The sequence below is a fragment of the Bombus huntii genome, chromosome 11, assembly GCF_024542735.1.
Source record: "Bombus huntii isolate Logan2020A chromosome 11, iyBomHunt1.1, whole genome shotgun sequence".
Classification (NCBI taxonomy): Eukaryota; Metazoa; Arthropoda; class Insecta; order Hymenoptera; family Apidae; genus Bombus; species Bombus huntii.
In genome coordinates, this window is record NC_066248.1 from 226,898 (window position 1) to 242,603 (window position 15,706).

General features: G+C 37.6%; 2 protein-coding genes across 5 annotated transcripts in view; both read left to right on the top strand.

Annotated features, from left to right (window-relative positions):
* The window catches only part of LOC126871186 (protein shuttle craft), a 223,773-nt gene that overhangs the window by 70,370 nt on the left and 137,697 nt on the right, over window positions 1-15,706 (top strand). The window lies entirely within an intron of this gene.
* The window catches only part of LOC126871183 (tyrosine-protein phosphatase 10D), a 54,135-nt gene that overhangs the window by 37,023 nt on the left and 1,406 nt on the right, over window positions 1-15,706 (top strand). The window contains exons 6-19 of one of the 4 annotated variants that reach the window (XM_050629674.1): window positions 137-309; window positions 1,384-1,747; window positions 3,049-3,318; window positions 4,659-4,961; window positions 5,792-6,070; window positions 7,539-7,948; window positions 8,409-8,786; window positions 10,776-10,968; window positions 11,270-11,284; window positions 11,604-11,772; window positions 12,187-12,439; window positions 12,886-13,143; window positions 13,816-14,200; window positions 15,590-15,679. In XM_050629674.1, the coding sequence (XP_050485631.1) occupies window positions 137-309; window positions 1,384-1,747; window positions 3,049-3,318; window positions 4,659-4,961; window positions 5,792-6,070; window positions 7,539-7,948; window positions 8,409-8,786; window positions 10,776-10,968; window positions 11,270-11,284; window positions 11,604-11,772; window positions 12,187-12,439; window positions 12,886-13,143; window positions 13,816-14,200; window positions 15,590-15,651 (3,512 nt within the window). In that variant the 3' untranslated portion in view covers window positions 15,652-15,679. The remainder of the gene's footprint in view (window positions 1-136; window positions 310-1,383; window positions 1,748-3,048; window positions 3,319-4,658; window positions 4,962-5,791; window positions 6,071-7,538; window positions 7,949-8,408; window positions 8,787-10,775; window positions 10,969-11,269; window positions 11,285-11,603; window positions 11,773-12,186; window positions 12,440-12,885; window positions 13,144-13,815; window positions 14,201-15,589; window positions 15,680-15,706) is intronic. The other 3 variants (XM_050629677.1, XM_050629675.1, XM_050629678.1) reach the window with 3 other exon arrangements.

A 15,706-nucleotide genomic window follows, 5' to 3' on the forward strand; every position in this document is an offset into this window, starting at 1 on the left:
CTGAAACTGGTCTTTGCTTTTCATTATTCTGCAAACGGCGAATGACAGGATTTTTCTTGAGTAAATCGATAAATTTAGTAAATTTCTCGATATATCGTTTTTTAAAATACAGCTTTTAACTTTAATATGTCTCTAGAACCGTTGCCCGTGCGGGATCTTCGCACTGTCATCGACGAAAAAACCGGCATGGTCGAAGTTTCTTGGCATCCTGAAAATTCAAGTACTCAGGATAGCTATAAGCTTCAGTATCACGAAGTGGAAACTACGATCGGCGGCGATAGCAATATGTTAACAACTGATAAGACCAAGGCAAGTATTTTATCTTACTTTTATTTTAACAAATGTACGATTCGACGAATTAAGATTTCATTTATCGCATAGGAATGTACGTTTCCATAATTTACAATGTGACTCGTATCTTAAATATTTTGCCATGATATTGGAAGAATGTGTTAAATGAAACAAACGTATCTATCGAGTCAGGGTTGCGTTTCGTTGTATGCATAGTGATGGATTCCTATGAAAAGGCTGTCGTCATTCGTTACGGTATCGACAGAGAAGGCATTAACGGTTTCGTGTTTAGCGAAAACCGTTGGAAATTTGAAAAATATCGGCATTTTGGTGAATCGATCGAAAAGCTCGATGACGTCGATGATCTCGATGATTCGTTTTAACGATAATCAATGTTTCGAGCAACTTTCTCTTTTGCATGTTACCGCTTTCGAGTTTCGAGATATTTGGAAAAATATGTCTGTAATTTTATCGCGCGGCCGTAGCAGCGTACGCGTCGGTATCGATTGTCAGCCGCCTAAGACGGCGATTATAAAGAAGCGACGGTTGACCGACAGAAAACAAAATCAAACCTATAGATTAAGAAGCGACGAGTGGCGGTTACGTGTATAAGAAAAAGTAGTGGAAAATCATATACCCGACGACATATCTCATAAATCATCGAGATCCAAGATGATTGGATCTTTTCAAACGACTAGCGAAAATATACTGTACTGTATAATTTTTTGCATGTACGTCGTGTTTTCTTTCCAATATATACATATATATATATATATATATATGTAAAGACTCGAAAGGCATTTGAAGTTTTAAAAGAACTGTAATTTCAAGCTGATACCGAATTACGTACGTACATATAACGTCTTTGTTTTATAAAATAGGAGGGAATTTGAAATTCAAATTGCTTTAATTCTTTGTTCAGATTTCCAATCTTCCAACGATATCTTCGTATTGAAGGATAAAACCGTGGTAACTAAAACTTAATCGATTAAAAGACGTTAAATGGGTTTAACGCGTTAATAGTCGATTGGTAATTTTGTACATTTGTTTCAACTAATATTTACGTAACATCGTATAATTATTTATTTTCAGGTTACGTTAGAAGCTTTATTACCCGGCAGAAACTATTCGATAATCGTTCAGGCGATTAGTAATAAAATCGAATCGAACGAGACTGTGTTATATCAAGTCACACGACCCTCGAGTCCCATAATCGAGGATCTGAGGCCAACCGAGATGGGATTGAATATCTCATGGAAGAGCGACGTTAATTCGAGACAGGAGAAATTTGAAGTAACGCACAATAGGAACGATACCGGGGAGAGCGCGACTACGTTAACCACGGAATCTCATATAGTCCTGGAAGACCTTTATCCCGGTGCAGCGTACGAAGTTAAAGTTTTCGCCATTAGCCACGGTCTAAGGAGCGAACCACACGATTATCTTCAAGCCGTCTGTAAATATGATATCACGTGAAAATTCTCAAACTCAAAATCGTTAAATTTAAACGACTAAAATTATAAAATCGGGTTACGCGACAAGTATTACGAGACACTAATGAGCAAGATTTTAAGATTTTAACGCGTTTAACGTTTCACGCTACAAGAATATGGGATAAAAAAATATAAATCGCGTTTAAAATTATAAACCTCGCCTTTATAGCGTTTTCCAAGGTTATCGCAAGACGAAATAAATATCTGTACAACATTTGTTTCAAATATTTTTCCGTATCGTTCGTACTCTTCGACATATTTACACGTTTCTAGATAAAACCGACACACGGTATATGAATATTTACATTTCTTAAATTACTTAACGATTACTCGTAAAAACAATTTTTTACATATTGGAACGATTAATATTGTACTAGTAAAGCTTCTACGATATCCCGCGAAATTTAACATCGAAAGACGAACAAGCTTATTACGTAACCTGATGTATGCGTTAAGCGTAAAAATAAGTTAAACTTTTGTTTTATTCGTAGAAAGAAGTTGTACAGAGATTCGTCCCGTTTACCGATTATTCCTTATTGATACATTCTATCGAGCATTCCATCTTTAACGCTACGACGATCGGCTAGCTTCGACTTTTATTCAAAAAATCGACAGGATATAGTTTTTGTTACAGTGTTTTGTCACGATTAGAAAAAAACGTCCAGTCTCTTATATCCTCGTGCGATAGATCGCGAATCGTTCTTACGTTCGTGTATAAAGAGATTATACAGATAGATTATTATATATATATATAGATTTATATAAGTATAAGATACTGTACAGTGACGATGAAAAGTATTGTCACACGGAATAGTTTATCGCGTAAAGCTCTGACAGTTCGTAAAACACACGATTCTTTATGTAAGCTTTTATTTTTGTCAAATATACAACGTAGGGGATAAAAAAAGGTAGACGTCGGTTTTGCTTTTTAAAGAAGCATGTTTCGTAGAAACTTCGTGGGTGTTTCTTATAGGAAACTTAAATTTCTGTTTTTTTCTCTCTATCGGTTGCAAAACTGCTCTGGAATTGATTCTTTCGAGAATTTTACGTTTTGGCAGAAATAGTGTGTTATAATGATATTTTGCAACAACGTTATATACGTTTGCAAATACGCGACCGTAAGTTTTTCAAATTTGCAGAAGATTTTGTAGGAAAATCCAGTATCTGCCAATATTTTTCTTCGTCACTGTACATCTCTAAAAGATGTACGATACTGGAGTTTTACTTTTCTCTTGTGGTAATTGATACGATTGTTCGATCGCAGTGCCTCACCCACCAAAGAATTTAAGCATCGAGAAGGTAACGAGCAACACGGTTGTCGTGCATTGGGAGGCACCGACCGATTCGTTGTATTCCGAATTTTCGATACGCTATCGAACGGAGGATGATCCAAGATGGGTAAAATTGCCCAGCGTTCGAGAAACGGAAGCGGAAGTGGCGGATATGACCCCAGGAGAGAAATACACGATTCAAGTGAATACCGTGAGTTACGGAGTCGAAAGTCTCTATCCCCTTCAAGTGAATCATACAGTTCGTAAGTAAATAATCAAACTTTAAATAGCAGTAGATAATAGTAAATGATTGAATATTGTCTTTGAATTGGTTCAACAATTTTATCTAATATTTTGTATTTTCTGTTTTCTCTTGCGAGTCGATCAAATTTAAATAGTTGCGATTACTCTGAGTAAATTTACATAATCCACCAGACTATCGTGCTATCATCGAACTCTACAATTTTTAAACTATGAAGATTCGGATAAACTAATAAACTACGCGTTTCAAAACGTTATTCGTGTCATTAATCTTTTTTGCAAACAAAGTAAGAAGCTATACGTAAATAGAAATAACTGTTCCCTCGTGAAAAATGAGATCACTTTTTTGTCATCAAGTTTCTTTAAAAGCTCAAATACTCGTATGCTTTGACTTGCTATTTTTTTTTTTTATATATAATTTTGATAATTAAAGTTATGACAATCGAAATTTTTGAATTGCCAAAGTGAATAAGAAAAACACAAATACGGGAATAGAATCAGGCGGCAGGACAGTTTTAATAATACGTCTGAGTTTGATCGCAGCGTATTCAATTTTGTCTGTATGAAAAAGAAATGTATATACACATATATGATTAATTATTACGTATATATTAGAAATTCATATTTTTATAACCACGACTAATGGAATGGAACGTTTTTGCACGTTCTATACGTTCTCGCCGATAATTATTTAAGCTCGAAAAATTGAGAAACTGTTCGAAGAGATTGAGATTCAAATATCCATCGAACAAAGAATCGTCGTACGTGTTAATAGAAGCAAGGAACCTTTACTTAGTTTTATTTAGTAAAAGCAAAGTAAGGTATAAAAGGTGTGTCTTATGTATATCCTGTACGTTTTTGTACACTTAACTTTTTTAAATACGCATATACATCCATGATCTATTTACAGTAGCTGGGAAAAGTATAGAATTTTTTTATGAATACATGTATTATATGCGTTGTACGAAACTTTCTGGAATTTCGTCGATAGTATAACGAGGCACGACTATCGCGATTGCATTGACAAAATTTGAAACAGATCCGAAAATATCTACGAAGGTAAGTAATTTATCGCGGACGTATACCTGGTAAAAAGTTGGTACGCTGGAAAAAGCTTTGACGTATATTTTCAAATTCTATTCAAATTTAAGCAATACGGTCGTGATAGTCGTGTTTCGCTACAGCGTTTATAACGCAACAATTTAACATCAAATGTTTTCGATACATTGAAATACTTTGACGAGCCGCTACATCGTATTTCTTTTCTGTAATCTGCAAATGCTTCGATCGGAACTTTGTTTTCTTGTTTCGCCGATAATCGAAAAGCTATATCCTGTTTCAGGACCCAATCCGGTACTTAACATCACCCCGATCATCGATTCAACGAACGTGACTCTAGAATGGCCAAGACCAGAGGGTAGAATCGAAACTTACGTGATAAGATGGTGGCCAGTCGAAAACCCTCAAGACATACGTAGCAAAAACGTCACAGAGAGTAACGACGTGACTAGCGTTCTTTTCGAAGAAAATTCAGTGCAAAGGGTGCTTGTTGGCGATCTGATGCCAGGTGTTCAATATTCCTTTGTAATCTACACGGTCTCTTATAATCTATTCAGCGATATCACCAATCTAACAACTAGAACAAGTAAGTCTTATTATTCGTTTGTTCTCGCAGCAATCCTCGTGTAATTCAACTAATGGCTACGTTTCTCTTTTTCGATGGATTGTCCAACTATTTCACCGAAATAGTCAAAATTTGCTTTATCACGAGTACTAACCCTATACTTGAATCAATACCATTCATGGTTATTTCGTTACTAATGGCGTGTGTGCCGCGTGATACAGTGACACCTTTAAATGCATTTGTCACACGTGCAAACATCTTAGAAGCAATCTTATTCCGTAAAATAATTTATGATCGTTGACATAACGTGTACATATAATCTCGAGTAATTGGAAAATGCATTGTTTTATCTCTGTTTAACCGAGATCCTACGATATGTAACACGTTTAAATTACTTTATTTAAACATCGAAGCATTCGATTATTTGCGTCGAAGCATTTAACCAAAAACCTATCGTATATAATAATCTAATTTTACAACATTTTCAACATAGATATCGCGAATACAGTAAGAAATTCTGATTACACGTACAAGAGAAAGATAGAGAGAGATCTTGTATCTATTGTAGTTAACTTCGTTCTAGCCGTTCGATTTGTCTTTCGTCGAGTAAACCAATCGTATATATTTCAAATACAAGAAGGAAATTTAAAACGTTAGGAAATTGTATTAAACGTAAAAGAGTAAATTTGTTCGAAGTCGATCCAAACAAAGAGAAACGTGATTAAAGCTGCGGTGAAAAATGTTGCCTGTAAAAGAAAACAGAAAAAAGAAAAGAAAAGAAAAGAAAAGAAAAGAAAAGAAAAGAATAGAAAAGAAAAGAAAAGAAAAAAACACGAGTCTGTCGAATTCAGTGCCGCTGATCCAATCGGAAGTCGTTGTGGTGGTCGATCAGGATCAGCCCGACTCGTTAACATTGAGATACACACGGACCCCCGTTCAGTCATCCAAGTTCGATTTGTATCGATTTCGGATTAGCGACGAGAACAACACGACGAAGGAGCGGATGGTCGACGACATCGACACCAAGGTGACGTTCACGGGCCTTATACCTGGTAAACTGTACAACGTCACAGTTTGGACTGTCAGCGATAACGTGGAGAGCAGACCTTTGCTTAGGCAGGATCGACTTTGTGAGTATTTCGCCTGTGGAGAAGCATCTTCATGTATTTCACTGTGATTAGAGTTTTTCGATGCACGAGCGTAAAAGTAAATTCAGGCAGTAGCGAATACGCGAAATTTAAAAATTGGCAAAGTTAATTGCGATTCGAAAAGCGACGAGGGTCGACAAGTTTAGCTGTAGTGGCAAATGTAATTACGAAATTAGAAAGAAAAGAAAAGAAAAGAAAAGAAAAGAAAAGAAAAGAAAACGACGATTCGCTGATTTTTATTCCAAAATGACCAAAGTCGAACAATTTCGTTTCATTTCAAATAAAATTGTAAAATTAAAGATTTTTTTTATGAAAATTAACATTTGTGATTATATTTTGTATTGTAGGAAGAAGAGGTTTAGTTTTAATTTGCCGATAGGTACGTTTAAACGCTAAGGTTTGAATCAATTTACCCAGTTAACACAGGTTAATTGCGTGAAGCCTCTACTTATCGTTTCGTAACGGAACTCGATATTGAGATACTATATTCGTTTGAAATGTTCATTACGCAGCTTGTGTTAATAATGCTTATTGAAGCGTACATCGAGACAGTACGAGCTCCAATGAAACTCCACTTAAGAACGTGGTGCTTTTCTCTTCGTCCAAGTTCAATTTGCTCATAATGCTCGAAATCATACGTGAATGTAATTAACCAACGAGAGTAAAGAGATAACGATTTAAGCGAACTTTTTCCAAATAACTGTGTTATCTTCCTCGTAAGTCGTTTCAAGCGCATTTTAGTCTGAAAATGTGTTGGGAAAGTAGTATTTCGTAGTAGTAGTTAAATCGTTGCGATGCAAAGATAAGAACCTGGAGAATTAATGGTAATTGTTCGAGAATAATCTCCTTTCCTTATGAAAGACGACAAAATCAGAGAGGCGAATTGTTATTAAGAAATCGAGATTGGCCGCGTTTTAAAGATGTACGACGCGTAAACGTACGATATTTCTTTGATCCTGGATAGCTCACGATTCGTTGTTCGACAAATTTATGGTTTAAAAAACACCGTACGGAGTAAAACGATGGACGAAACGCAACGTATCGTTTGGAATCGCAACGTATGCGATGGAAAAATGGATAGAAAGTAAGAATTTTGAAAAAAGCCAGCTTCGACTCCTGTTATCTTAGAAAATCTATCTAATCTAAAAGTTGTTGTAGCCTTGAAATTAGCCGACTCGTCATAGAGTTAATAGTAAGCGAGTTAGCGAGAGATTTCAATCGTTTGCCCAATGGCGTCTATCGCGATATCGTACGAAGTAAAAGAAAAGTTTCGAGAATTGAAGAAAACAATTACCATTGTTTGTATCGTAAAGTACCGATTTTACTTGTAGTTTGCGTCTGTCCACTTTAAATTCACTTTAAATTCAATTTGACGCGTAATATAAATAGGTGAATTATGGCTGGCAAACATGGTTGCGTTTGTTGGTAACTTGGCGAAATCTATTTTCAGATCCCGAACCAGTCACGTCCATTCAAGCGATAGAGGTGAACGATACAAGAATTACGTTAACCTGGGATATTCCGCGTGGACAGTACGACGCGTTCGAAGTTCAATATATAAACACAGAGGAAAATTATATTCAAAATGTCACGAGCACGAATTTAATAACCATCTCGGATTTGAAGCCGCACAGAAATTATACTTTTACGTTGGTAGTACGTTCCGGTACGGCGTCCTCTTATTTGAGAATATCGAATCCCGTGAGCGCAAGTTTTACAACAAGCGAATCTTATCCTGGCAAGGTGGAAAAGTTTCATCCTACGGATATTCAGCCTAGCGATATTAGTTTCGAGTGGTCGTTACCTAGTCAGGAACAAAATGGAATCATTAGAAAATATACGATCACGTATGGGCTGGAGGTAAGCGTATCTTTCTTATCGATATAAATTTTTTAATGGCGCACTCTAGGTTCGATACTACATGTATTTTACGTTAACAAACGGTAAATAGATCGCGAACAAACGGGACAGATTATAACCGCGAAACAGTGAAAGATAGAGAAGAACTTTATTAGACAAAATCGAATGGTTTCTTCGAAGGATGTAGCGGTTCGAAGACTTTCGGATTGTTTCTATCTCTTTTTCGAATGAAATTATAAATCCATTTATCCTACTATTAATAACACGTCTGTTATTCTCTATATATGAAAGTATTCATGGCGGAAAATTAATTAATTTAAAACATATCTCGAGTAGACTAGTGCGCTGTGTTACGTTTGTTAGCTTTTTACCTTCCATTGCTTCGGAATTACAGTTCGGCCGGTGTGAATAACGCGCGATCGGATTAAATTAACGCGTTGTTTCTTATTACTGTCATCAGGGTTCGGCTCATACTCAAATGCAGGACTTCAAGCCAAACGAGTATCGCGGCATCGTCAAGTCTCTCATACCTGGAAAAACGTACATCTTTCGGATTCAAGCGCAAACGAGGATCGGCTTTGGTCCCGAGGCGGTGTGGAAGCAGAAAATGCCGATTCTGGCACCGCCGAAACCGTCCACTCAAGTAGTGCCAACCGAAGTGTGCAGGAGCAGTACCACGATACAAATACGGTTCCGGAAGAACTATTTCAGCGAGCAGAATGGCGCGGTTACGTCTTACACGATCATCGTGGCCGAAGATGACAGCAAGAACGCCTCTGGTTTGGAAATGCCCAGCTGGAGGGATGTCCAGGCGTACAGCATCTGGCCACCGTATCAGGTAAGAATATTCCAGTAATTTCTCCAATATTTAAGAATATCTCTATTCCAGATATAGATATTATTCCGTTAGGTTTCGGGCTTGAATTCGATAGATTCTTTGAAATAATCGAAAGTTTATGTAATTCCACGAGATTATGTTCGAGTGGTTAGATTAAAAAATTAAATCGACGTTCGGAAGTCTATAATAATTTTTGTGCAAACGTTATCGAATGCCGTATTAAACGCGTATACGTGCCGTAGTATCGTTGTCGCTAACTTACGTATTTACCTTACTCCCGTCAAACGTACAGATTGCTTCGATCCGTAATTAACTAGAAATGCTTTTAATCGCTTTTCCTATGATTTTTCTACGTTAAACGAAACAATTGGAAAACGGTAAAGAGGAAAATAACAAATGGAAGCGATAGGAACATCGTATCATTTTTTAACGCGGTTCTTCGATCCAAGTACCGCGCGAACAAATATCAAGGTGATAGAAGGAAATCCGAATGACATCGAGAAGACACATACTCGTCGGTTACGTCAAGCTTTTTCATTGCAAATCGAGCGACGAGATGCGATGCGTCACCGACATGGCGAATGATATTGCAATCGAGATGTAAAATAATTAATGCAACGCGTTACAACTCGTTGGCTTGCAAGATCACGAACAAACAAGTAGACTCGAGACCACGCATAAACAATTAACGTTTCTGCGATCGTTGCATTATGCGTTGTACGTATATGCGTCGTATGTGCGTCTTGGCGTGCAACAGTCGATGGGCGAGCGTGCGTGTTTCTAGTTGTCGTTAAAGAGACGAGTCAACGAGACCGAAACAAAATATTCGAACGTTGTAATGGTGAAACGCGTAGAAATGGAACAGGTAGCACCTATGTGCTACGTAGAAATCAGGGAAATACAATCGTAAGAAATACAGAATCGTAAGAAGTATCGCGCGAATTGACTCGACGAGGAAACTTTTATTTGACGGTTGAGTTCTACCGATAGTGATCGTCGTATAATCGTTGCAAATACGACGAGAAACGTGGTTGCTAATAACAAGTCTGATTTCGTTCGTAGAAGTTTCTCGGATTAAAAGTTTCCGCGTGAAAAAAGATTTCAAGTAAAAATACAACTTTTTTCTTTGACACGATATACGTCCCATATTACGTATAGTTAAGTTTTGCTTACTATGGAGTCGAAGCATTTTTCTTTCGGTTTATGAGTTTGTCGAACGTGTCCTTTTTCTTTTCGATGGAATACGGATAAATGAACGTCGACGTACGATTACTCCAGTTATACTATGGATGTTCTAAAAAATTTAATCGCGAACACAAGAAAGATAGTTACGCAGGTAATGATCGTTCTTTTGCTGTCAGCCGTTACATAGGGCATATAATTATATCGTTATACGGTCGGTACACATGGTGGACAGGTGGACCGTACAAGTAACGTCTCCACCTAAATGTGTCTTTGAATTCTGGCGATGGAAAAAGTCCAGCGATGGAAAATCGTTTCCCGCGTAATTTTTTCCAAGGTTGCTCTTTCCGGAACTTTCAAAGTTATCCGTGTTCAGATACGTAAAATAACACGATGTCGAAACGATCTTCAACTTGGAAAATTAAAGTTTTACGCGAAACCTATATCTAGTAGCTCTAGAGAGCCTGTGGACGTAAATAAATGTAAATAATTACTTTACAGATAGTAATTGTCTTGATCATTTTCGATATCGACGAACCGTTTACGATTAATTGCTGAACTTTGTTTCGGAGCACCGCTCCTCTTTAAACGTCTTTTTCTCCATTTTTTTTTCTTTTTTGCAGTTTACCATAAAAGACTTAATTTTAGTCTATCATAGAAGATAGACCGTTAAAACGTTAGTCTTCGTTGACGCTACGAACGTTGTCGCTGTAGCATCGTAGTATATAGTTCGTAAATCAGAATCATAAAAAACGTGATGGAATTAGCAAGACGTTTATGCGATTACGATGCGTGTTTGATTCGCAGGTGATGGAACCTTACTATCCTTTCAAAAACGGCTCCGTGGAGGATTTCACGATCGGTAGCGAGAATTGCGACAACAAGATTGGATACTGTAACGGGCCATTGAAGTCTGGATCCACGTACAGAGTAAAAGTTCGAGCGTTCACCGCGCCGGACAAATTCACGGACACCAGTTACAGTTTTCCAATTCAAACAGGTGAGAATGCGCTGTGTTCGTGCGAAGGCGTGACTCGCCGATGTTAGGAAATTCTTCTAATTTACGGAACGACAACGCGACAAAGACATAGTTTTTATGCTTCGCAAGCATTCCGGATACGTCATTTTGCCTCCTTCGTTAAGAATGTATTTTTCTTTTACTTTGTCTCGCGTACAGTCTCGTTTTAAATTCGACGGCTAGATTAAAAATCCTCTCCACGGGAGTCTGCTTGTTACGACATAGCTATATAGGAAGCTTGCTAAATTCATGCCTCGTTATTTCATGCACATGTCTGCTCAAGGATTGCTGCTGGCAGGTAAAGTAATAGAAATAAACAAATAATTAATTATAAATTTACGATCCATTACGATTCTAAATTAACAATCTAGATCAATAAGACGCAGTTCCTTTATTACCTATTAATTTCTGTTAATTCACACGCGTCCTTCGACGTTTCTAAATCTCTTTAGAATGGTCAACGTATTTAATATTTCGATTACGAAAACGTAGAAACAACGGTATTATATTTTCCGTAGTACGCGATTCAAATTCCGCACGATCAAAAACCAAACGTAGAACGTGCACTTATAAAAACTTATACACGGCGGATAATCGTGATATTTTATTCGAAACAGATAAGGACAATACGGCTATTATAGTTGGTGTCACGGTTCCAATAGTACTCTTATTGACCTTATTGGGCATCGGACTGCTGGTGAGGCGAAGAAGAAGTCAAGGACGTAAAACGACTGAAACGAGGACCACCGACAACTTGTCTTTGCCAGATAGCGTGATCGACACTAGGCAAGTAGGATCGCAAGTTTTAGGTATTTCGATGAAATCGGTCGTCGGTTATAAGCAAAGATTCGTCCTAAATCTCTATATTTTCTATATGCCAACTAGAGGGATAACGTCCTGTCAAGCTTAATATAAATTGACGTATCATTTGTACCGTACCGCGCAATAACGATTGATTTCTCGATTTAATTTTACGAATAATTAAAGAAAGAAGAAAGGCGGGAAACTTAATTCTGTAATCGGGCAGTTGCGGTGTACGAAACTCGGGACGATCTCGATCGGAGAAGAAAAAGAAGATCGAGTTAATTTGAAGTCGTCCAAAGAGTCTTTCGTGTTCGATTTGCGGAATTTATTTGTCAAATTGTCAAGCGAAAGTAACGTGAATCGATCACGAGCGATAATTAAATCTCTTCCTTACAGTCGGCCAATTAAGATAGAAGATTTTTCGGAACATTATCGCACGATGTCGGCGGATTCCGACTTCCGTTTTTCGGAAGAATTCGAAGAACTGAAGCACGTCGGAAGGGACCAACCGTGCACAGCTGCAGATTTACCGTGCAACAGGCCAAAGAATCGTTTCACAAATATTTTACCTTACGATCACAGCAGATTTAAGCTGCAACCTGTGGACGACGAAGAGGGTTCTGATTATATTAACGCCAATTACGTTCCCGTAAGTTTGAACTTCTCCGTCGTATTTGGAATTTTGAAATTTAAAGGATTTACGCGGTTGGGAAGATTATCGATGAAAATTGTATTTAAAAACGCGATGGCTTGTAAATAGTTACATCGATACTTTCGACGTTACGACTGGAGTCAACAACGAGTCAGGATCTAGCGGATAAAACGAAAGTGGCGAAACATCGCACCAACGCAATGAAAACAAAGAACGAACGATACGTTGACTCTCGGTATATTGTGGCTGATTTTTCAACGACGAGTTAACTCGTCCTGCCCGACCTAAGGATTCATCGATATCTTCGTTGCTTGCTTATCTTGTATTTTAATATTACAAATGGATAGAGTGTCGCTTATAGATTAGTCCGCGTTACTCTTTGAGAAATCGATAAAGTTGAGTGAAAATAAGATTTGAAGTAATAGGTATATTTTATGCACCAGGGTCACAATTCTCCAAGAGAATTCATCGTCACACAAGGACCTTTACACTCGACTCGCGACGATTTCTGGAGAATGGTGTGGGAAAGTAACAGCAGAGCCATCGTAATGTTAACAAGATGTATCGAAAAGGGCAGAGAAAAATGTGATCACTATTGGCCTATGGATACCCATCCCGTTTATTACGGAGACATTTGCGTCACGATATTAAACGAAACGCATTATCCCGATTGGAGTATCACGGAATTCATGTTGTGCAGAGTAAGGAAACATCTGTTATTCCTATAAAATTCTTTCTATATCATATCGTGTATGAAAATAGAAAAGAAAAAATAATAGAACCTGTTTAGTATCTTCGACTCTTCGTACTTGCTTCGTACGTGCTTCGTTGTTATGAAAGCACGTGAAGTTACGTGTTTCTAAATTTCGCGATATTACCGATTCCTATCTAGACTAAAAATAAAAAGGCTATCCAAGACCGTATTGTCGTTCTACATTTCTCAAAGTTTATGTTTTCACAACGATATATAATTCGTAAAACGAAAGACTCGTTAAAATAATACGTATGTGCATATAGGCGATTCCTTATGAAATAAAATAAATATTTGTTAAAAAATGATAGCCCGACTACGGAAAACTAAGAAAAATAAGAAAGACAAGACGTACGTGTTTCATCGAGGTACGCATCCGTATACTTTTTAAGCGACTGATATAGCTACCGAATCTACGGACGAGTAACGTTAAAACACGTATATCTTGTTTCCTTTATCTTTCTAGCTTTGCATAGTCGGTTATTATTTTTGTCAAATATCTATTTCGTTGGCTGCTTTTTAGAAAAAATAATGCTTTTCGATACTGTGGAATACCTATAGAGAAAAAGGGAAAGAGAGAAAGAAGGAGGAAAAGAAAAATAGGTAAACGTTTCTTCGACAGGGAGACGTGAAGAGGGTCATTCAGCACTTCCATTTCACAACGTGGCCAGACTTCGGTGTTCCAAGTCCGCCTCAAACGTTAGCCAGATTCGTTCGGGCGTTCAGAGAGAGAGTTAGGCCAGATCAAAGGCCTATCGTCGTCCATTGCAGCGCAGGGGTTGGTCGCAGCGGTACGTTCATCACCTTGGACAGAATACTTCAACAGATTTTGGTATCGAAGTACGTCGACATCTTTGGAATAGTCTGGGCAATGAGAAAGGAGCGTGTTTGGATGGTCCAAACGGAACAACAGTACATTTGTATACATCAGTGTCTTCTGGCAGTGCTGGAAGGTCAAGATATGACAGGGCCACCACGGGAGATTCACGACAACCAAGGTTTCGAAGGTGAGTTTCCATTTTTCAGTTCCACGATTTGGTAATTTTAGCGAATTCGAGGTGTGTTCGTTATATTTTATACGTTAATAGAAACGATGCTCGAAGATCCGCGAAATAAAGAAGAGTTACTTCTTACAATGGAAATTTAAGTTAACGATGTTCGAATCAGGGAAAAATGCGAGAACGTCGATGATAAAAGTTTTCTCGACTTATTTCCTAAATATAATTCACCTTTGTAAATGCTATTATTCGCTTTATGAATACATTTTCATATATCTAATGAATAAAAGTAAGAGATTTTTTAATATATGTACATGGTATATAAAAACTCGGGCATATTTTATCTTAAAGTATCAGAAGTAAATGTGCAGGAGAGAAATTCATTGAAACGTAACTTTGGATATTTATTACTTTATTTTGTTGAACGACCGATGCATTTTTCTCTTTTGCGTGAGTCAAATCGTTACAAACAGAGAACAGTATAGTGCACGAGTGATTCGCAATGGACGAAACATCCGCCAAAGTGCGAGATACGCGCTTTGGAGGAGAAAGTGAATCCATCGTTTTAAAATTTCCATCGTAATTCTTCGTCTCTTGATCTCGGTAGTTTACGAACTCGAGTTTTCATCGCTTAATTATTTTTAAATATGTTCGCTGCCGCTCGTAAGTACGTGGACGCTACTTAAACGGTCCATTTCTACTAAGATAGATAGTCTACGAATGTCACTAAAGTATAGGATTTAATGGCGTGCAAGTAAATTGCGAAGCGCCTTTCCGTTCAATATGTAAATTTCAACTTGCATTTAAAGAAAATATTCGTTGTATCACGCAGGCCCCTTAATTTGAAACAGACTTCTCTATCTTGTTCTACCAGCTAAGGATAATGAACCGCTTAAATGAGAGAACTGCGTAACAGCGATGTGTAATTAGAGAAGTTACGTTACAGATACCGGTTTTTTAATTAACGTTACCCTGTCGTAATACTCTATGACAGCTTTAATAAACGATAATATCGTTTCGGGCCTGTTCGTTCGTAATTCTATAATTAAATTGCATTTTAGCAAATACAGGCGAGCGTTGGCAAACTTTCGAGCGGCAACTCGAATCAGCGTATAAATAGTATTTTAGTAACAAGCAAGATATAAAAAGAAGAGAATCATTAACGATTCGGGTGTGAATCGTAAGAGGCTTGGTGGTGGCGACGGTGACGGTGTAGCAATGGTTTTGACTTTTACGGTTTCTTTAACATTAGAGAACGAAAAGAAAAGAAAAGAAAAGAAAAGATACATTCGGTTTTGTGTCACGTGCAAAAGTGTTTGTTGCTTTTGGTAAATCGTATCACATCCGTACGTAGTGAATCACTTTCCTTCTCCAACCTCGTAATCCCTTTGAATCCAGGCAAGAATCGAAGCTCCGTTGAAAACACAAAGAGTTCTGCTGAGGATGAAAAGGAAAGGTGACCCTCGAACTGCGATTCCGGCGTCGATGGTAATTTCGATCCTCGCTTATTTCATT